At 41.5% G+C, this 23,154-nt stretch overlaps 1 protein-coding gene across 8 annotated transcripts in view; it reads right to left on the bottom strand.

Annotated features, from left to right (window-relative positions):
- Positions 1-5,120: 5,120 nt before the first annotated feature.
- Positions 5,121-23,154, bottom strand: part of rgs19 (regulator of G protein signaling 19) — a 132,773-nt gene continuing 114,739 nt past the window's right edge. For all 8 annotated transcript variants that reach the window (XM_068048337.1, XM_068048338.1, XM_068048342.1 and 5 more), the window contains 2 exons: positions 14,012-14,246; positions 5,121-6,481 (listed from right to left, as the gene is read on the bottom strand). In XM_068048337.1, coding sequence (XP_067904438.1) covers positions 6,293-6,481; positions 14,012-14,246 — 424 coding nt within the window. In that variant the 3' untranslated portion in view covers positions 5,121-6,292. The remainder of the gene's footprint in view (positions 6,482-14,011; positions 14,247-23,154) is intronic.

The raw sequence follows: 23,154 nt of genomic DNA, 5'->3' as shown, positions 1-23,154 counted from the left end.
AAGGACCATGTCATGACACATTCAACTAACAATGGACTTTTGATTACCAGACGTTGAAGCATTCCAGGAAAACTACTAAGTTGGCCAAATACACAGAAGAAGTGGTCAGACCAGTTTTGGTCACATGTCTGACTGACTGTTAGAGTCTTTTTGAATTTGAACTTCCAACAGGGAAAGAAATCAGAAAGCATTTTTCTCCTGGACTACGAAGACCTCTCCTGTCTGCTCTCATCTCACTCTCAAATCTTCGGAAATCATTGAAGACATATGAACACCAAGAGAGAAAAGTCTCTTACAGTGAACAAAGCTTAAGATGAATACTGGGCCCCAACAAAAAGTAAGAGCTGTCTACAAGCAAGGACTCTGAAGCGAGCTGGAAACACAATACGGTAAACAAGAAACTCTTCTGATATTGCCTCAAACCTCTCCAGTTTATTTTGCTTCTCTTTCTGTCTCTATTTGCATGTGTGTATCACATGTGCATGCTAGTGTGGGCGTGTCATATATCTGTAGGCGTTAACCGTATTAGAGTTAAAATTTAAGGTTTAATAAATTTCACTTCCCTTTTAACCAAAGGAAGCCTGTTTGTGCTCATTTATTTAACTTATAATTGGAAATAATTGAAACAAATTTCACCAAAGGGGCAGCTCAAAACACAGTGTGTTTAAAAATTAAAACCCTGTTACAATAAGACCAGGTGAAGACAGCAAAAGACCCCAAGACGCATTTCTCACCTGGTCGGAACAGAAATTTGGGTGGTAGCATCCGGAATTTTACCCATAGACAAATGAATGAAATTGGAAGTTGGAAGCCAAATTATTCCTAATCAAAAAGAGCAAATTTCAATCCAGATTTTCTTGTGCTTGTGTGTGATTGAAAACTAACATGTCTGCAACTGAAACTAGCAGCTGTCCAAGCCAGGGTGAAGTAACTTGGGATAAGTTAAAAGCATTGTCTTTGGAGGAGTTGAGGAAAATGGCTGAGCAGTGTGGGATCACTGTACATGGCAAGGCTAGGAAGTCTGAACAACTAAGACTAGTGGCCAACCATTTTTCCCTTGAATCTGAAGAAGCAGAAGCAGGGTTAGAAGCAAACCCAGACAGGGTATTGCAAGCAAAGATACAATTGGAACAAAGGAAGTTTGAATTAGAAGAGAGGTAGAAAGTGAGAGCCTTCCAAAGGGAATGTGAAGAAAATGAAAGGCAGGAGAAGGAAAGTGAGAGAGAGAGAGAGAGAGAGAGAAAGAATACTCCATAAAGAATCCAAAGAGAGAGAGAGCTGAAGCAGCTTGAGTTTGCTAGGGGGTGACAGTAACCCAAGTGAATGCATGGCCAATATGGAGGAGCACAATTCAGGGCTGGGTATGAGATTGCTAAAACTCGCTCAATTAATTCCAAAATTCAATGAGGAAGCTGTGGAAGCATTTTTCATGTCTTTTGAGAAACTGGCAAGGCAGCTAAAATGGCCAGCTGAGACCTGGTCTCTTTTAATGCAAAACAAACTAACCGAAAAAACCCATGAGGTTTATTCCTTGTTGCCAGATGAGAATTTATCAGATTATGAACTGACCAAAAATTCTGCCCTCAGGGCATATGAATTAGTACTTGAAGCCTATCGCCAAAAGTTTAGAATCTAGCAAGCCAATCAAACTTATCTGGAGTTTGAAAGAAGTAAGCAGCTGGCTTTTGATCAGTGGCTGAGGGCTTTAAAAATATAGCTCAGCTGTGAGACTCTCAGAGAAGTAATCCTGTTAGAGGAATTTAAAAACTCTCTCCCATTCTCAATAAAGACCCATGTAGAGGAGCAGTGGGTTCAGGGAGCTCGACAAGCAGCCAATGAGTTTCCCTTAATTTATAAGTCGGTTTCCTAGGGGAGAACCTTTCCTAATCAGCCTCACAAATCTGAAAAGGACAAAGGGTGGTAAGGTGATAGCAGCCTAGGCAGTCCTGGAAGAGAAAGGAAAGCAGGAGACACAGGGGGCCCTCCTCCAGCCAAAAAGGGAAGGTGTTGTGAGCAAGAGTGAGACCCGGAGACCTGTGTGCTTCCATTGTGATAAGGCAGGGCATTTAAAACTGACTACTGGAAACTAAAGGGGAAACTAGTAGGGTTAATCAGGGCACACCAGCTCAATGAAGATGAGGGCCTGATGCAAAACACAGAACAAGCTGTGGCTTTAACTGCAGTAAGAGTGCAATCCAGGGAGCTTACTATGGCCAGTGCAGGAAAAGTTCATAAGGTTCCTGAAGGTTATCAGGATTTTGTATTTGAAGGGAAAGTAACCCCATTTCCCTTGAGTGGGGCAAGTAAGCCCATAGTGATTCTCAGGGACACAGGGTGACTAGATCACTTTTACTGGGAAAAGGCCTGACCTTTCCCACAGAGAGTGCAGTGAACTCCAGAATGGTATTGGGCAGTGTATGCCTGTACCGGTACACCTGGAATGCAACCTAGTTTCAGGACCAGTGACTGTAGGGATTGTCCCTAGTTTGCCTGTGGGCAGGGTTGACCTGCTCCTAGGAAATGATCTGGCAGGGCTGAAGGTGGTAGACCCCCCCCCCCCCCCCACCCCACCGTAGTGAAAGAAAGACCGCAGGAGGTCAGAGTGACAGGGCGGTGGCAGGAGACGGTCCTCTACAGAGTCCCTGAATGTGTAGTGAGTCAGGCCATGAGAAAACCAGCTCCCCAGAGGAGACTGCATTGACACTGCAGGCAAATGACCATGAGGTCTGCCTGTCCGAGACTTTCTTTGGAAAGTTAGGAGATCCAGGGAATGAATTAAATGGATTTTCCCTAGCTGAGGCTCAGCAAGCCGACCCAGTATTGCAAGAGTTAGCACAGGCTGCCCAGTCTGAAAGTGAAGCAGAGGGAGTCCCTGACTGCTACTATTTAAAGAATGAGGTACTGATGAAGAAATGGAGTTCTCCTCACAGACCTGAGGGCAAGGAGTGAATAGTAGTTCACCAGTTAGTGGTGCCACAGAGGTACCAGGGAGAAATATTAAGAAGGGCCCACGAGACTACAGTAGCTGTACAAGCTGGTATACAAAAGACCAAAGCCCGCATAAGACAGCAGTTTGACTGGCCAAAACTCCACAAAGATGTGGTGGAGTACTGCAGGAGTTGCCACATGTGCCAGGTTGAGGGGAAACCCCAACCTACAGTGAAACCTGCACCCCTAAGTCCTGTACCGGTGTTAGAAGGACCCTCCAGCAGAGTGCTGGAGAACTGTAAGGGACCCCCGCCGAGAACAAAAGGGGACAGACAAGCACACGGCTGGCAAAAGTGACTAAGAAGGCAGGTTATAGGAAGTCCGGGAGGATTCACGGATGAAACCCCCCCCAGTGTCCGGTCAACCAACCCCGGAAAATGTGAAACGTTAGACCCCATATCCTCCTATGTAAATGCAGACTCTGGAAGCGCCCCACCAGAGTTGCTAACACAATTTACAGGAACCTGCAGAGACAAAGAGAGACTTCTAGGGGGCACAGAAAGCATGAGGTTGATGCCTCACCTAGTCGAAGTGCCACAGGACAGTGCATCCAAGTCTGCAAAAATGCCTACATATAGGAGTGTCCCAGAGAACAAAGGGGAGTTTAACAGAGACTGCTCCCCCACAGTCAGAGGAAAAGGGAACCACCCATCTCCTGAAGTCAAAAGTCTTTGCATGACTCAGAAAGTTCAGGATAGACCCGCCCACTGCTAACTATCCTGAGAAAAAAAGGGAAAATTGAAACAGCCCTGGCAGCCAGAACAGACCATTTTTAATAGGTTTTAAGATTGGTGAATGAATGGAAATGAATGAGAGAAATGCATGTTTTTTCTTTCTGTATCTTATATTTCTCTCAAACCCTGTAATGAAATGCACTGTTTTTCTTCAAATTGCATTTCATTCCCCTGGGTCTGGAGGTGTCAGACAAGCCCCTCCACCTGCCAAGACTGAGGCACACATTATTTCGCCACATGAACACTAATACTGAAAATTACAAGCCGCTGACTGGAAAGACATTTGCATAATAACAGACAGTGTTGGAAAAAGGGACAAAGGACCATGCCCTGACACATTCAACTAACAATGGACTTTTGATTACCAGATGTTGAAGCATTCCAGGAAAACTACTAAGTTGGCCAAATACACAGAATAAGTGGTCAGACCAATTTTGGTCACATGTCTGACTGACTTAGAGTTTTTTTGAATTTGAACTTCCAACAAGGAAATAAATCAGAAAGCATTTTTCTCCTGGACTAAGAAGACCTCTCTCCTATCTGCTCTCATTTTACTCTCACCAGCTTCGGAAACCATTGAAGACATATGAACACCGAGAGAGAGAAGTCTCTTACAGTGAACAAAGTTTAAGAAGAATACTGGGCCCCAACGAAAAGTAAGAGCTGTTACTACAAGCAAGGACTCTAAGGCGAGCTGGAAACACAGCACAGTAAACAAGAAACTCTTCTGATATTGCCTCAAACCTGTCCAGTTTATTTTTCTTCTCTTTTCTGTCCCTATTTGCATGTGTGTATCATGTGTGCATGTTAGCCTGGGTGTGTCGTATATCTGTAGGCGTTAACTGAATCAGAGTTTAAATTTAAGGTCTAATAAATTTCACTTTCCTTCTTTAAACCTAAGGAAGCCTGTTTGTGCTTATTTCTTTACCTTTATAATTGGAAAGCTGTGAACAAGGATTCACCAAAGGGGCAGCTCAAAACACAGTGTGTTTAAAAATTAAAACCCTGTTACAATAAGACCAGGTGTAGACAGCAAAAGACCCCTAGACACCTCTTTCACCTGGTCGCAACAATATACACATGCACATGGAGGAGGGGCTCCCTCCCGCAGCTGGTGAAATGCCCTAAATTGATCACTATGGGCCCTTAATTGGCCACTTAACGGCTTCGATTTGTCTCTGGGTTGGAAGACGGTCCTCGATCTTTCCAGTCCCGGACTAAATTCAATGACATAGGCAAGGGGACGGGCACTCCACCTGCTACCTTCCCTTGTAGTGTTATGGCCCCTCCTGCCACCCTGCTCGTTCCTTGAGTGCTCATAAAATTCAGCCCTAGAATATTTTAAAAACAGGTTCCCCATAACATATTTGCAAATTTACGGAAAAGACAAGATTCATCAGATTAGCAGTATTATTTATTTAAATCTTAACAAACTCTCTTAACTGTGCTTGTAAAACATTTTCAATTAATTTCAAAAATTATAGTGAGGACATTTTTTATTTCCATATATTTGCTGAGTTATTTTTCATCTTGTCGGTAAGCCTTGATAAATTTAAAGCCCTTTATTTATTGGTTACCTGTGCTGAGAAGAAAATTCCACAAATATAAACCATCATTAGCTGTAACAGACAGCTGACATTTTTCTATCAGTAGTTTTCTCATACAAGTTACTAATGCAGTCTAATTAGGATGTGCAGCACAATAAACTGTCAATCATTAAGAAAAATGAAGGGGTGGAATTTAATTTGTCCTGCACGTTTTCTCTGGAGTCAGATTGGCAATGTAACCCACAAGGACATCTTAGTTCCTTTTCAACAAGAATTCACACTTACCTGGCTGTCATCTCCTGAAAGCATTTTCTGCAACATTCAGATAATTATTATATTAGCTTAGAACTATTGGAGGTTTGTTCTTTTGCCGCCACCATTTAATTCAGCATTTTAATTTGTATGTTTACAGACACAAATGAGATGTAAAATATGTATCATTACCTCATTACATCTTGACCATATGATTTTGTGATAATTAACAACTGGTGGAATCATAGCAGCAACACTGGTGTTTTTAAAAGGCAGGACTGCACTCATTACATTTTTAAACATACTCTTTTGTGCCTTTTTTGACGCAATGCTAATTGTTATGTAAAGATAAAATAATATCCCTTTTGCCAGAAACAATTTTTTAATGCAAATAAGCTCAAACAAATCTGTTCTGAAATTATTGGAATGGTGCAGTGTGTTTTCAGGTTGGATGTTTGTGTGGCTGGCACCTGACTCATGTAAGGTTTATGTTAAACTGTACCATTGTATTGGTTTACTTACTAATGCTTGCAAAACATACAGACTAAATCAGTATTATTTAAGCCATCACTAGAGTTTTGCACAGGTTAATCTGAAGCTGTTAATATCCAGTCCTTTAGTGCTTCTTGCATTTTATTAGGCAACAGGAAATCAGTATCAAAATAAACCTGAGTTTTTTTTTTCTCTTGGTGATGACCCTGTACCTTCAGTAGACAATTTGATGCCTGTGTACAAAAATTGAACTTTTTTCTGTGATATATAGTTAAATATCTAGGATTCTGAAGATGTGCTGGATGACCTCTGAAACAATGACTTGTATATAGAAGAGTTCAGGAACCTTGGATAGGAGTCTCTGTGCATTAAGGTATAAATCTGAAGCTGTGCATCGTCAAATGTTTGAGTTGATGGTTCATCCATCTTTTTGTTGATGACATCACGAACCCGTGAATCAAGGCTAACCTGGATATAAAAGAAAAATATATCTGTATAAATTAACATGATATGCGCAATGTCTATTTAATTTCTTCACACAATATTAGCTTTGTTCAATGCAATATTTTTATTACCTACACTGACTGCAACAGTTTAAAGAAATGTTCATGTTTTTTTCCCAAATTCTTCCTTTGTGAATCACTTTTCATATGACAGCTTCTGCAATTCTGATGGAGAAGACTGATTTGTAAATAAGATCAGTCTTCTGCGTAGTTCTTCCACAACTTACAATGATGGGTTACTCGTCTAGTACTATAGCCACTATATTACATTGTCATTAACTGCAAAGGAGTGGATAGCTCTATCATAAATTCTGTAAGGTAATGGTGTCTTAATAAACTCAGTTACCTGTATTTCAGAATATAATCAACTATCTAGTCGTTGTTTTCTTCTGCAGGCACCAAAGTATTAGTGACTGCCATAGCTGGTGTTAGTTTGGTTTTGTAATATACTGTAAGTTGCTGGAATATAACTTTTTTCAGATGTAAATGATTGCATTAGATCAGTTAACTACAGTAATGATTTTCTGTCACTAGAGAACTTTTAAAATTTTGTGCAAAGTAAACCTGCACTGTTTACTGCCTGAAAATCAGTACTGCATTGTAAGAGCATTATTACGATTTTTCGCATAAATTTTCCAATTGAATTATTTTAACACCACCATTAATACTACTGGTGTTAAAATAACACATTGTGAAATGTGGGTTTTTGTATTTGAAGAAAAGGGCTTTTCAGTCAATTTTATGCTGACTGACAAACATGACAAGTATATGCACATATCAATATTTTACAAAAACATAAAGATGGATGGATACAGAGACTGGATATATGTGGGATTTGAGCGTTGTATGAGACCAGTGCCATAAAACCAATCTAGCAAGTATGTGCTCTCGGCACCATTAAAACAAAGACAAAGGCTGTCTCCTGTTTTATTTTGAATTTCATTAATCCTCTTGTGATTGAATGGAGGATGAAGGAAAATTATTTGGTTACTGTTCATCTATGAGTACCATTGTATCATGTCACTAATTTACCTGATTAGAGTTTCCTTATGTAAATTTGTGATGAAACCTTACCTCAGCCTCCACTACCATCTTCAGGAATTGCTGGGTAATAGCAAAGTTTTTTGGGGGGAGCTGACCAAGTTGGGAGGGAACATTTCAATTTTTATCAAATTCCTTTATTTTTACTGAGCTCTCCCTTTCAAAAATGGGCATGCAATCATTTTTTGTCTCTAAATGCTAATTCATAATATTGTTCATAAAATGTTTTAAATAATTTTCACCAGACTTTGATAATTGAGAGTTCCTTGCCAGATGCTGATTAGCATATTGGGAAAGGTGTGCTTGTGCTGAACATGAACTCAAAAAATAAATTGTGTCTTTCAAAAAATATCAAAGTATCTAATTTTATTATGTTTGTTTCATTACAGAGTTCATATTTCCATGTTTGTATCTTTGTGGCACAGGAGATAGCATATGGTGGATGAACAGGAATATGGCTGGACCAGATAGGTATTACTGGATTTATTGGCAATTACATCTACAGTCTTGCAAAAATGAAAGATTTCAGACTGTCTCCAATACACCTTCCTGGAGGTAGCCCACCCCTCCCCTCCCCTCCCCTGCATCATTTAACCTTGTCACTGGCACAAGTCTGCCACTAATTTAGAATCATAGAAAGTTTAAGGCACAGAAAGAGGCCACTTGGCCCATCGTGCCTGTGCCGGCTGAAAAACGATCCACCTATTCTAATCCCACCTTCCAGCAATTTGTCCATAGCCCTGCAGTTTATGGCACTCGAGCTGCATATCAAGACCCCTTTTGAATGAGTTGAGGGTCTTTGCCTCAACTACCCTTTCAGGCAGTGAGTTCCAGACCATCACCACCCTTTGGGTGAAAACGTTTTTGCGCATCTCCCCTCTAATTTTTCTACCAATCACTTTAAATTTATGCCCCCTCATCACTGGCCTCTCTGCTGAGGTGAAAAGACCCTTCACCTCCACTCTATCCGGGCCACTCAAAATTTCAATCAGATCTCCCCTCAGCCTTCTCTGTTCCAAGGAGAACAACCCCAGCCTATCCAATCTTTCCTCATACCTGCATTTTTCCAGTCCTGGCAACATCCTCGTAAATCTCCTCTGTACCCTCTCTAGGTCAATTACATCCTTTCTGTAATGAGGTGACCAGAACTGCACACAGTACTCAAGTTGTGGCCTAACCAATGAGTTATACAGTTCCAGCATAACCTCCCTGCTCTTGTATTCCATATCTCAGCTAATAAAGGAAAGGATTCCATATGCCTTCTTAACCACCTTATCGACCTGTCCTGCTAACCTCAGGGATCTGTGGACATTCACTCCAAGGTCCCTCACTTCCTCTACACTTCTCAGTATTTTCCCATTAATTGTATATTCCTTTGCTTTGTTTTACTTCCCCAAATGCATCACCTCACACTTCTCCAGGTTGAATTTCATTTGCCACTTTTCTGCCCATCTGACCAGACGATCAATATCTTCCTGCAGCCTACAGCTATCCTCCTCGCTATCTACCACACGGCTAATCTTTGTGTCGTCTGCAAACTTCTTGATCGTGCCCCCTACATTTACGTCCAAATCGTTAATATACACCACAAAAAGAAGGGGACCCAGTACAGAGCCCTGCGGAATGCCACTGGAAACAGCCCTCCAGTCGCTAAAACAGCCGTCAACGATTACCCTTTGTTTCCTGCCACTGAGCCAACTTTGTATCCACCTTGCTGCATTTCCCTGGATCCCATGGGATTTTATTTTTTTAACCAGTCTGCCATGTGGGACCTTGTCAAAAGCCTTGCTAAAATCCATGTAGACCACATCAATTGCACTACTCTCATCTATCTTCCTTGTTACTTCTTCAAAAACTTCGATCAAGTTGGTCAAACAAGATCTTCCCTTAACAAATCCATGCTGACTATCCTTGATTAACCTGTGCCTTTCTAAGTGACAGTTTATCCTGTCTCTCAGAATAGATTCCAATAATTTTCCCACTACTGAGGTTAGACTGACTGGCCTGTAATTATTCGGTCTATCCTTCGCTCCCTTTTTAAACAGAGGTACAACATTAGCAATTCTCCAATCCTCTGGCACCACACCTGTATCCAGTGAGCACTGGAAAATGATGGTCAGAACCTCTGCTATTACCTCTCTTTCTTCTTTTAACAGCCTAGGATACATTTCATCTGGCCCTGGTGATATATCAACTTTAAAGGATACTATTCCCACTTATACTTCCTCGCTCCCTCTGTTTATCACATCCAATACTTCAGACTCTTCCTCCTTAACTACAATTTCTGCATCGCCCCCTATTTTGTGAAGACAGATGCAAAGTATTCATTAAGAACCATACCAATATCTTCCGTTTTTGGTCTTTTATGGGCCCTACTCTCTCCTTAGTTGTCCTCTTACTCTTGATTTTGCTTGCCAATATTCTTTCATGCCCTCTCTTTGCTTTTCTAATTTCCTTTTTGATTTCACCCCTCCACTTTCTATACTCCTCTCAGCTTTCTGCAGTATTGTGTTCTCGGTGTCGGACATAAGCTTTCCTTTTCTGCCTTATTTTACTCTGGAGGCTCTTTGACATCCATGGGGGTCTAGATTTGGCCGCCTCACCCTTTTTCTTTGTGGGAACATGTTTACCCTGAACCCCTTGAATCTCCCCTTTGAATGCTCCCACTGTTCTCACACCGATTTACCTTTAAGTAGCTGTTTCCAGTCCACTTTTGCTAAATCACTCCTCAGTTTAGTAAAATTGGCTTTGCCCCAATTGAGAATTCTAACTCCTGTTCTATCTTTGTCCTTTTTCATAATTATGTTAAAACTGACTGAATTATGATCACTACCACCAAAATGCTCTCACTGCCACTCCTTCCACCTGCCCATCTTCATTTCCTAAAAATAAGTCTAAAACTGCACCCTCTCTTGTTGGACTTGCTACATACTGGCTAAAAAAGTTCTCCTGAATGCACCTCAAGAATTTTGCTCCTTCAATTTGTTTCAGACCAATAGACTTAGAACAACTGTAACCTATATTTATGTTGCTGCTATCTTCCAATTAATTGATAGCATTAACATATTAATACCTAATTAATACCAGTTTATTCCGATAGCTGTGCTGCATCTTGAGTGAAATAGGTGTAATCAATAGCAATATCAACACAGTCATAAATAATATAAAAAGTACTCAGACATAATCAAAATTGGCTTTGATATTAATTAGCACATGTTCTTGTGCTGTATTATAATGACTATTTAGTGTGGGGTGGTACAATGATTGCCGATGAGCATTTTGCTGATATCAATGCTTCTCACATATTTGCATAGCTGTCAGAAAGTACTCTTCATTGTTTTACTTATATTGAAATAAAAGTAGCAGAAAGCAAACTACTTAAATGCTTTCAATCACTAGGGGAAGGAGACCATGGGGTCAAGAGGCTGTATTTTACTGACTTGCAACCAATGTAATTTCTCCAAAACATCAAAACAATAAATAAAGTGGGAAAACTGCTCCAGGGTTTTAGTATTCCATTGTACTCCAACAGTAATTTCTGAAATCTTCCATAACAATACTTCTAGAGATTTTTGAGCCACTTTTAATTTATTTAATTTTTAAAAAAATGTTCGTATTGCTGCTGGTTAAACCAGTGAATAAATGAGGCATGGTATTTAGGATGGTACTATAAATCTTTGACTTGTGCTTATCTGATCTCAGCTGAGGTAGCATTAAGGGTTCAGCAGTGGTTTCAGTTTATAAAATACAGTGTACTATATAGTTCTGATTAAAGGTCATTAACCTGAAATGTTAGCACTGTTTCTCTCTTCACAGATGCTGCTAGATCTGCTGAGTATTTCAGGCATTTTCTGTTTTTATTTCAGATTTCCAGTGTCACCATTATTTAATTAGTGATTTCAGCTTTCCTGGTAAGGGTTCCTGCTGTTTATTACTGAACAACGATCCCTGCTGGAAATATGCACACTGAACAGGCCGATTTTTCCCCTTCTCTGTCAGGGAGTGATGCGATGAAAATAGTAATACAGCACTTCCCACTTCATTCCCACTGATGTCCAGGTTGCTGCCATTTTGGTGGGAACACTGAACCAGGAGAAAGCCTCATTAGCCAATTGCATGCTCTGCCCATTTGTCCTTGGTGTGGTGCGACCTAATCAGCAGTAGATCCAAAATGTTTTACATAACAAAAAGATATTTTTTAACAATTTTTGTTGGGCCAAAAGTATTAATGCTCCACAAAAATTGACCCTCATGAAGCCTGATACTTTACGCTCTCCCCTTTGTTTCTAATCCTTGTTATTTCCCTGGACTGGCTGTGTTGTGTGGGTGAGCTGCTGGATTTCCCAACCCCTCTGAATAGAAAGCTGCTCTTCCATACCCAAGGACCTTCTCTATGGTGAGGTAGCCAGAGTCAAATGACCAGTAGGGTGCCTCACTACAGCCTTGACCAACCATGGACAAAAGAGTTGAGCTCCAGAGGTGAGGTGAGAGTGACTGCCCTTGATATCAAGGCAGTATTTGACCAAGTGTTGCATCAAGGAGCCCCAGTAAAACTGGAGTCAATGGGAATTGGGGGAAAACTCTCCATTGGTTGGAGTCATACCTAGCACAAATGAAGATGGTTGTGGTTGTTGGAGGTCAATCATCTCAGTCCCAGGATATCACTGCAGGAGTTCCTCAGGGTAGTGTCCTAGGTCCAACCACCTTCAGATGCTTCAACACTGACCTTCCCTCCATCATAAGGTCAGAAGTGGGGATGTTGGCTGATGATTGCACAATGTTCAGCATCATTTATGACTCCTCAGATACTGAAGCAGCCTGTGTGCAGATGCAACAAGACCTAGGCAATATCCAGGCTCGGGCTGATAAGTGGTAAGTAGCATTTGCACCACACAAGTGGCAGGCAATGACCATCTCAAACAAGAAGGGTTAGTATAAATGGGTGGTTGTTGGTCGGCACAGACTCGGTGGGCCGAAGGGCCTGTTTCAGTGCTGTATCTCTAAATAAATAAATAATAAAGAGAGAATCTTGACGTTCAATGGCATTATCATCGCTGAATCCCCCCACTATCAACATCCTGAGGATTACCATTGACCAGAAACTGAACTGGAGCAGCCACATAAGTGCTGTGGCTACAAGAGCAGGTCAGAGACTGGAAATTCTTCGGAGAGTAATTCACCTCCTGACTCCCCAGTGCCTGTCCACCATCTACAAGGCACAAGTCAGCAGTTTGATGGAATACTCTGCACTTGCCTGGATGGGTGCAGCTCCAGCAACACTCAAGAAGCTTGACACCATCCAGGACAAAGCAGCCTGTTTGATTGGTAACCCATCCACCAACTTCAACATTCACTCCCTTCACCACAGATGCACAGTGGCAGCAGTGTGTACCATCTACAAGATGCACGGCAGCAACTCACCAAGGCTCTTTAGACAGCACCTTCCAAACCCACAACCTCTACCACCTAAAAGGACAAGGGCAGCAAATGCATGGGAACATCTTGCTTCACTGTTGTTAAGTCAAAATCCTGGAACTCCCTTCCTAACAGCACTTACGGGCCAAGTGCAGGAATATGGGATTAGAATAGTTGGGTGCTGTATGGCTGGCACAGAAACGATGGGCCGAAGGGCCTGTTTCTGTGCTGTATAACTCTATGACTCTATGACCTACACCCCAAGGAGATCACTGCAGCGGTTCAAGAAGGCAGCTCACCACCACCTTCTCGAGGGCAATTAGGGATGGGCAATAAATGCTGGCCTATCCAGTTATGCCCACATCCCATGAACAAATTGATTTTTTTTAATGTTAAACCAGCAGAGCAAACCATTGATTGTCTATTTGGAATACCCAGCACCCATTGTGAAAATAGCTGCAAAAATGGGGAAAAAGCATCAGCATTGTACATTGTTACTCCTTTTTCCACCTGCAGCAATCTAAGCTAAAACTAAAACCCAAGTCTGCCAGGATTAGGAGTGGAAGAGGCCCAAAAATAGAAAAATAAACTGTGAAGAAAAGAAGTTAGCAAAAAGGCAATGCAAATGAAAGAAAAGAAAATTTACAGGGGGAGAAAGATAATAAGCTTAAAAATGACCTTTGCCATATCTAAGGATAAACCATTAGAGTATTCGTATGACATTCCCTTGTCTGTTACTTAGCACAGGCAATAATTTATTTACTTTAAATGGTTTCATGCCTTTCCTAAAATAGCAAAAGGTGGAATCTCATATCAATGTGCTAAACACTCATCCACTAACAACAGCAACAGTAATTTCCAGGTTAGTTTGACAAAAACAATTAGCACTCAATTTATTATGCATCGTCCGCCAGTCCACTGTTATTATTTTGGTGTTGCAGTGTCCTGGAAACTTTCAATCCAAGATGCACCACTGGCTCATCTGAACCACTATATTAGTAACATCTCAAAACAGAACTTAAAGATACATAAAATTTACCTCTTTCGGAGAAAGTATTGAAATAAAGTCTTCATATATTATTCGTGCTTTTTCCTCAATAGCACTCTTATTTGCTTCATTTTTGAGATCCTCACATGCTAGCCAAAAGAGCATATTTTCTTCACTGTATTCAGTTCGTAAGAATTCTCTGAAGATATTTCTGCCTGCAGGAGTTTTCATTAGCTTGTCAAAAGATTGAGCCCATGAATGCACTTCTTCTGCTGTTGGCTTCGCACTGTGTTTGGCATAATTAGTGAAAACAATGTAAGTGGAAACATGACAAAGATTGTATTTATAAACTATCTTATTGGACTGGTGTCAGATTTAATTAACATCCTGATCTAATTAATTAATGTACAACAGCAGTGATCCACATCTTTGTCTTGCATGTTTTTTGCCATTTATGATTTAATGCATTATACTCTAATATAGAACACACGTTGGCCTGGAATTTCTTGGAAAGGTTTTGCATAAGTAAGGTGTTACATTGTTTTTTTTCTTTTAGGGTATTTTCTTGAAACTGATCTTTGCTGGTTTTACACTGAAATATTACAATGCGTGAATTTCCTCGATCATTTGTAATTTTTGAGATACATTCATCAAAATCCTCAAGTCTATTTATATAGCTCCCATGCAAATGACCAGCAAGTTTCATAGATTCACGGGAATAATATGCTGGTGTAGACGTATGCCCAGAAATCTAGGCGCAGCATGGTCCCAAGTCACCCAGCTGACATTTCTGGAGTTTGATAGCGAATTTCTTTGCACATTTTTAATGCTCCTTACTGAGACCTGCACTATGCAAGGTGCTATCGGTCATGGCTTTTGCATTTGGCATAGGCAAATGAGCTCCACAGGAAATTTAGGTGTAGGTTACCACTGGCATTATTGGTGCAGAGACTGGTGTTAATTTCGAAACAATTTCTGCATTAATGTGATCAAGGGATTTCGCACTGGTGACTCATGTTTGTCGCTAATTCTCCTGCCTGCGTTTCAGGCATGGACTCAATGGGCTGAATGGTCTCATTCTGTGCTGTAAATGACTCTATGACGTTATGATATCGAAGGTAAGCAAAGGATTTTCATTTTCTTTCATTCTAGTGTCAAATCGAGTCCTGATTCAGGTTGTATTTACACTATTAACTGTAGAGTGGTGCAAGGTGAAATCACTTCAATTGCAGTGCGGAAGCACTTTTAGTGATCCATTTGTGCCCATCTGCTATTTTAGACAATGTACAGAAATATTTTGCTTTGATTAAATTAATTTTACGTGAGAGTTGAGCCTAGAATTTGCTAGTTTTATCACACTTAGGATATTTTCCAGCCTTTTATAATACCAATATTTAAATGTTTTGTCACAAGATACATCAAAACTTCAATCATGTACACTCTCATTGTATGGATTTTTTTTATATAACAAAGGATTTTCACAGCTATTGGGAGACTGGTAGAAATTGGAGATTGCCAACAATTTTTGTCACTCATTGTTCTGCGACTGCCAAAAAAATCAGATGATGTCAAACTGCTATCAGCTGAGTTGAAGCTTGTAACTCCTGCAGACTCTTGGCTAATGTTTTAGTTTAGTTTAGAGATACAGCACTGAAACAGGCCCTTTGGCCCACCGAGTCTGTGCCGACCTTCAACCACCCATTTATACTAATCCTACACTAATTCCATATTCCTACCACATCCCCACCTGTCCCTATATTTCCCTACCACCTACCTATACTAGGGGCAATTGCTAATGGCCAATTTACCTATCAACCTGCAAATCTTTGGCATGTGGGAGGAAACCGGAGCACCCGGAGGAAACCCACGCAGACACAGGGAGAACTTGCAAACTCCACACAGGCAGTACTCAGAATTGAACCCGGGTCGCTGGAGCTGTGAGGCTGCGGTGCTAACCACTGCGCCACTGTGCCGCAGTGGCTCTAACCACTGGGCCTGCTACAGCTCCAATAAGCTGCCCAACAATCTTTCCTTTATGCTAACCACAGCCTCCCAGCTACTGAAGACTGTGAACTGACTTCTATAAGCCTACCGCCAAAGTTGGCGGCGGGTGAAAACAATGGCGGCCCACGCCAAAGAGCCGCAGTGATTCCAAGTGCAGCGGCTCATTTAAATAGCCAGGGCAGGATGCCCCCCCACATCCCGGCCCTGATCACATGGAGGGGGCTGGCTGTCCGTCCCCAGCAATGGCGTCAGCTGCCTGTGCACAAGTGCTGACGCCATTATTAAAGGGCTGTTAGCCCTACTGGCAAACTTAAATAATTAAAGAAAGATTTAATGAAATTAAATAAATACATCCCTTTTGCCCCACTCCCATCCCCCCAATAACAATTAAATTAATTATTTGCCCTTTCCCCCCCCAAAAGCACTTACCTTTACTATCTGACATTCCTGCACCAAGTGCACAAACTTTAAACTATAACCCTTCCCACCATCCCCTACACTCTTGCGTTAATCTGACCCCATTCCCAACCCCCGAACTGAGAAACTTACCTCCTCCCCACTCCCCACCAGTGTTGTGCCTCATTTTCCCGGACGGGGATCTGAAGTCGCAGCAGTGCCGGCCGCCAGGCTGAAGATCGCGGCGGGAAATTAGGAGGTGATGGGAGAGTAATTAATTCAGGTATTTTAATTTATTTAAATATTTAAATTGTAGTCCCGTTGCCGAGCGGTGTGGAGGTGGGGGCTGGGGGACCACGAGGCCTCACTGCCACTGGCAATATTGGGCCAGGCCATGCCAGCATCGAGATCCGTGTCAGGCCTCATCCGGGGCTATCTTCAGGCTCCCCCCACCCCTCCACCACATATTCCGACGCGAGGGCTCTATAGAGTCCAGCCCTGTGTGCTCTCACCTCCAGCAATCCTTTCAGGTGCCTCAGCACTGCTGATCTCAATGGAGCTGCTGACATTAAAATTGATATGGAACTTATTTGTTGGCTCTTGTGCTGATGAGGAACTCTGTCTAATTCAACCTGTATTCTATGCATCACCATGACAGCATGTTTTTGATTTTAAACCTGGCAGCTCTATAGCGCAGATCTTACCTAGATTGGAGGGGAGTGCACACTGCCTTCCATGCTCACTTCCAGAGGGCCATAGTTACCATCAGCATATTTTTGAGCAGCTCTCAGCTCTCTTGTATTTGTGGTCCATGAATGGGTGCATAGGAGAGTTCTGAATTCACAGATCAGCTGATAGAACAATTATTCCAATGCCAGCTGATCCTGTCAGCAGAAACAGGGCAATGAATGGAAACAGTGCTGGAGAAGACTTGTGGTGGGTCAGTGGTGAGAAGCATTATCCATAAATTTCGACTGGCCTCACCTACACAATAGTTGCTACGTTTGCTGTACTGTCATGAGTGACAGCAGGCATGCTTGTCAATAAGTAGTAAGTAATAAGTTGCCGCAGGAGTAGATGCTTCGAGAGATATGTAATATTTTGTTATTGTTCAGTAGTTTAGGTTTTATCATGTGCGCTAAAATATGTTACAGTTTCTCACTAAATACATTATTGGTGTCTGATTCAAGCTTCAAAGATGGGTGGATTCATATACCCATCAGACTGAACAAATGAGATGTGATGATATGCGTGCTTATAACTATGAGTAATTAACTAATGACATTGTAAAATTAAGTCTAAAGCCTAGAAATTATGACATTCAAGTTGTTTGTTGAATGATATTCTGTTATCCTTTCTATTAACAGAAGCATTAACTTGATTTTTTAAAAAATTAATGCCTGTGCTGAAATAGAAAATTAAAGGAATGTCACCTGATTGTATTAGGGATCATCTGTTCGTATAGCCAACTGTAAATTCTAGGTTTTTAAGTTCTTTCTAATGCACTTTCTGATATCAAGAGCTTTTTAAAAAAATTGTGTATTGTTATTTTAAAATATATGTAGGTGCATTTACATCATGTCTGTACTATATAGAGCATACTCCATGAGAACTGTGGATTACCGAATCTATTCTATGATAATGTGGACTGTGTGTTCATCATGATACAGCAGATGGTGCATGGCCTGTGGAAGGAGTGGGATTGATGCTGAATAGCTTTTTCTTATTCCATTCCATGTTGTATTCTATGATGAATTCGCAAATGAGTTATCAAGACCTTCCTTATGACCGAAATAACTGCTGTGAATTGAATTTCCCAGTTATACTACAAATGTGCCTGTTTATTTTACATTTTGTAAAAAAAAAGGGAATTTCCTTCCCTCTTGTCAGATTCCTATCTACTGTGCACCAAAGAGGGATAAAGGTGACCTGTTTTCAGGCATTTTCTAGTTTTGTTCTGGACCTAGTCATCCGAGGCATACATCAGTCTTCTCTAGGTGTACAACAGTCTTCGCTAGTCAATGTACATACCACTACTTCATGTGTAATATAGTAATTTGGGTGAACAAGGGAAGTGAGAGATAGTATAAAACTAAAATAAAGTCCTTACGTGAAGGTAAAGAACAGTAGAGATCCCATGAACTGAGATATAAAGAACACCAAAAGGAAACCAAGAAAGTGGTAAGAGCTGCAAAAGCAAGAAAAAGCATATGAGAGATATCCAGGCCAAAACTAAAGATTTGTATGAATATGTTAAGAGAAAAAGGGTGGCTGAGTAATGTGTGTCCCTTAATAACAGACAGATGATACTGTAATTGGAAATCAAGAAATGGCAGACTTAATAAATAGCTACTTTACATGGGTTTTCATAGTACAGGATGAGGCTAAAAAACCAGAGATACAGTGAAAACTAAAAATAAATCAAGGGGAGAAGCTAATTAGATTCAGTACAGATTTTTTTAAATGGTGGAGAAACTTGAGATTATTTCAGAAGGATGGGAGACGTAAACTAGGAAATTATAGGCCTATTAGTCAAATCTTCATTTTGGAGTAGTTACAAGAATCTGTTATTAGTGATAGAGTGACTGGGTATTTGGACAAAGATGAGTTGATCAGAGAAAGCCAACATGGATTTGAAAAGGATATGTCATGTCAAACAAACCTAGTTAGATTTTTTGAAGAGGTAACAAATATGACAAATAAGGGAGTGTCTATAGATATTATTTAAATGGACTTCCAGAAGGCATTCAACAAAGTTCCAAAAGGGACTATTAATAAAAATGAGTGCACATGGATTTGGAGGCAACTTATTGACTTGGATAGGGAATTGGTTAAGAGGTAGGACACAGAAAGCAGAGGTAATGGGTATGTATTCAAAATGGCAGGGGTCCTCCAGGGATCTATACTACAGGGATCAGCTTTTCATTATTGGTAAGTAACTTGTATGAGGGAATTGAGAATTGCAGATCTAAGTTTGCTAATAACACTAAGTTATGTGGTACAGTAAATCATGTGGATGGAAGTAGAAGGGACACTGATAGATTAAGTGAGTAGGCAAAACTGTGGCGGAGGGAGTTCAGTGTAAGGAAGTGTGAAGTCATCCAATTTGGCCTTAAGAAAAATAAATCAAAATATTTTCTAAATGATGAGAAGCTCGGAACTGAGGATGAACAGAGAGATTTAGAAGTCCAAATACAGAAATCACCAAAGGATAGTGGACACTTATGAAAATAACTTAAACGTGTCATAGAAAGTTGGCCTTTATCTCAAGAGGGTTGAATACAACAGGTTGGAAGTTATATTACAGCTGTACAGAGCTCAGGTTAGACCTTATCTGGAGGACTGTATTCAGTTCTGGGCACTGTACCTCAGGAAGGATATATAGGCCTTGCAGGGTGTACAGCGGAGATTCACCAGAATGATACCAGAGCTAATAAGCTTAAATTATGAAGACAGTTTGCATAGGTTAGGCATCTATTACCTTGAATATAGAAGATTAAGGGGTGATCTAATTGAGATGTTAAGATGATCAAATGAGTTGATTGGGTAGGTAGATAAATTATTTCCTGGTGGAACATGCAATAACCTTAAAATTAGCACTGTGCCATTTAGGTTGAAGACAGAAAGCACATCTTCGCACAAAGTGTAGTGGAAATCTGGAACACTCCCCATAAAAAGCAGTTGTGGCTAGGTCAGTTGAAAATTTCAATACTGAGATTGATAGATATTAGGGAAAATTATTAAACTTTTATGGAAACAAGGTGGTAGATGGAGTCGTGATACAGATCTGCCATGATCTAATTGAATGGTGGAACAGATTTGAGGGATATGTAATGAGATTCTAAATATCAATAAATTTGTTCATCCTTGATGGAAACTGTTATAACCATCAGCATAGAAAACGTTTTCAAAACTTGGAGGGGATAAAACATTAAACTCTTGAAGTCTATTATACAATTTTATGTTCCCTAGCACAGAGCTTTGTACAATGGTAATGTATGTCAAGAGTTATGCTGCAAAGTTCAGTGTACTGAGACAGGAACGGAGATTGTGGGGTTGGGGGGGGCACATAAAGGGCTGGATTTTAAGAGTCTGCCGCCGCTCCCAATGGTGGGCAAAAAAATGGCGGCTCGCCGCAGAGCCGCCACGATCTTCCATGTAGTGGCTCATTTAAATATCTGGGTCAGCCTGACCCCACCCCCCAATCAGTTGAAGGGGTGGGATGTCTGATGCCAGCAATGGTGTCAGCTGCCTGTGCACAGACGCTGGCGCCCTTTTTAAAGGGCAGCCAGCCCTGCCGGAGAATTAGAATTTTTGAAGTACCCCTCCTCAAATGTACCCAATAAAATTCTAATGTCCCTTTCCCACCCCACATAACAAATAAATTAAGTATCTGCCCTTCCCCCCCCCCCCAAAAAAAATACTTACCTTTGAAATATGACCTCCCACCCCAGACTGTACAAAGTATAACGTTCACCCTTCCCACCATCCCCAACACTCATTATGATTGTTTGATCCCACCGCACTAAAAATCTTAACTTACCACTCCTCCCCACTAGTGTCATGCTTGCTTTCCCCAGACGGATAGCAAAGGCTCGGAAGATTGCAGTGGTTCCGGAAGATCCAAGGTAAGTACATTTAAATGTATTCATTTTATTGATTTAAATAATCAAATTCAGGTCCCGTCACCCAGCAGCAAGGGGCCACCATGGAGCCTCGCGGCTGCCGGGTGGATCAAGCCAATGTTGGGCTCTGTGGCGGCCCTCTGCCAGAATGATCTTCTGGGCTCCCCCCCCCCCGCCACAGAACCAGACATTGGGTGCCCTGCAAATCCAGTCCAAAATTGCATAGGATTGGTGTCGGGTGGTGTGGTGGGAAAGGCTGAGGATCACCTTCCCTGCCTGAGGCCAACTGAGGCCCTTAATTGGCAGTCTGTTGTCCCCGCTCCGATTTTACCAACATCAGAGTGGCCCACCGCCATGTGGAGATGCCTCCAGGTGAGAGCGGGGTGGTCCCTCCTCTGGGGGCAATCCATGGCCCATGGAGGCGCCTACGGCTGCGATGGCCACCCCGTGGCAAGACCACCCCAACCTTCGCGGCATCCCCAAACCCCGGCAACCCAAGCCCAATTACCTGCGTACCGGAGTCCCTGACATCTTCAGCATTGCAGGCCTCCCAATACTTGGTATTGCAGAGCTGCTGGCCCTCTGATTGGCTGGCTGCTCTGGAGGCAGGAGCTTGACCCATCAAGGGACAGCATCCCTGATGGCGTGAAGTTACTTTGCTGCCCGCCTTGGAATTCTACCAGGGATCCAGCTAAGACGGAGTCTCCCCCTGTCTGCGGCCCACCGCTGAGGCTGCCATCGCTGGGATAAAATTCCAGCCCATGTGCAAATCATGTGTAAAATCAGAGTTCAGACAGCATGTTGAATTAAAACATTCTGCTTTGACTCCAGATATGTGTAGCAGAAAATAACTCGTTATTTTGTTTTACATTGACTTCTAGATCGTACACTCCATCATAGATCTCTAGCGATGGTAACATTAGTTGTACTTTGGGCTGAGATTCCTATGAATTTCTTTTCTTATCCCTACTAAAGTGTTTAACGTGCAGCAAAACACTGGTGAGGGAAGTGTAATTAATAACATCTAACTGGTAGAAGATCTATCTTTTATGTGCACTGGTGGATCTGGTCACCGAGACACAAGGAAAGCATTCAAGCACTGGAGGCAGAGAAGACACCAGTGTCAAAAGTCTGAATTATAAGGAAAGGCCTGATAAACTTGTTCCTTTTCGAAACGGAAAAGAGCATGTGAGAGGTGATCTTATAGATGTTTATTAGATAGTTAAGAGGACATTACTTTGAATTAAAATGCAGAATAGGAAAATTGGAACATAGATTCAAACCAATAAAAGATAAATTTAGGACTGATGTTGGGAAATTTTTCTTCACACAACATATGATTAGCCTAAGGAATAGAATTTCAGGAACAGAAGTAGAGATGAACACCCTGAAATCTTTATATAAAAAAAACTGGATGCTGAAATAGGGGGATGAAAGCATGTTTCTACATGAATAGACTAAGATGGGACGAATGGCCTTCCTCATCCATAAATATCTTTTCGTCTTCCATGGCATTGTTCACAAATCCAAGGATGTGCTGTTTTATAAGGACAGCAGCATTATACCATGTAATGTACAATGTATTAGAAACATAGAAAATAGGAGCAGGAGTAGGCCATTCGGCCCTTCAAGCCTGCTCTATCATTCATTATGATCATGGTTGATCATTCAACTCAGTAACCTGTTCCCGCTTTCTCCCCATACCCTTTGATCCCTTTAGACCCAAGAGCTATATCTAACTCCTTCTTGAAAACATACAATGTTTTGGCCTCAACTGCTTTCTGTGGTAGCGAATTCCACAGGCTCACCACTCTCTGGGTGAAGAAGTTTCTCCTCATCTCAGTCCTGAAAGGTTTACCCTGTATCCTTAGACTATGACCCCTGGTTCTGGACACCCCCACCATCAGGAACATCCTTCCTGCATCTACCCTGTCAAGTCCTGTTAGAATTTTATAGGTTTCTATGAGATCCCCCTCACTCTTCTGAACTCCAGCAAATATAATCCTAACCGACTCAATCTCTCCTCATACGCCAGTCCCACCCTCCCAGGAATCAGTCTGGTAAATCTTTGCTGCACTCCCTCTATAGCAAGAACATCCTTCCTCAGAGAAGGAGACCAAAACTGCACACAATATTCCAGGTGTGGCCTCACCAAGCCCCTGTATAATT

This window comes from Heterodontus francisci, chromosome 16, assembly GCF_036365525.1.
Source record: "Heterodontus francisci isolate sHetFra1 chromosome 16, sHetFra1.hap1, whole genome shotgun sequence".
NCBI lineage: Eukaryota > Metazoa > Chordata > Chondrichthyes > Heterodontiformes > Heterodontidae > Heterodontus > Heterodontus francisci.
The sequence above is the reverse complement of the archived record's forward strand: the minus strand, read 5'-3'. Positions and strand labels throughout refer to the sequence as shown.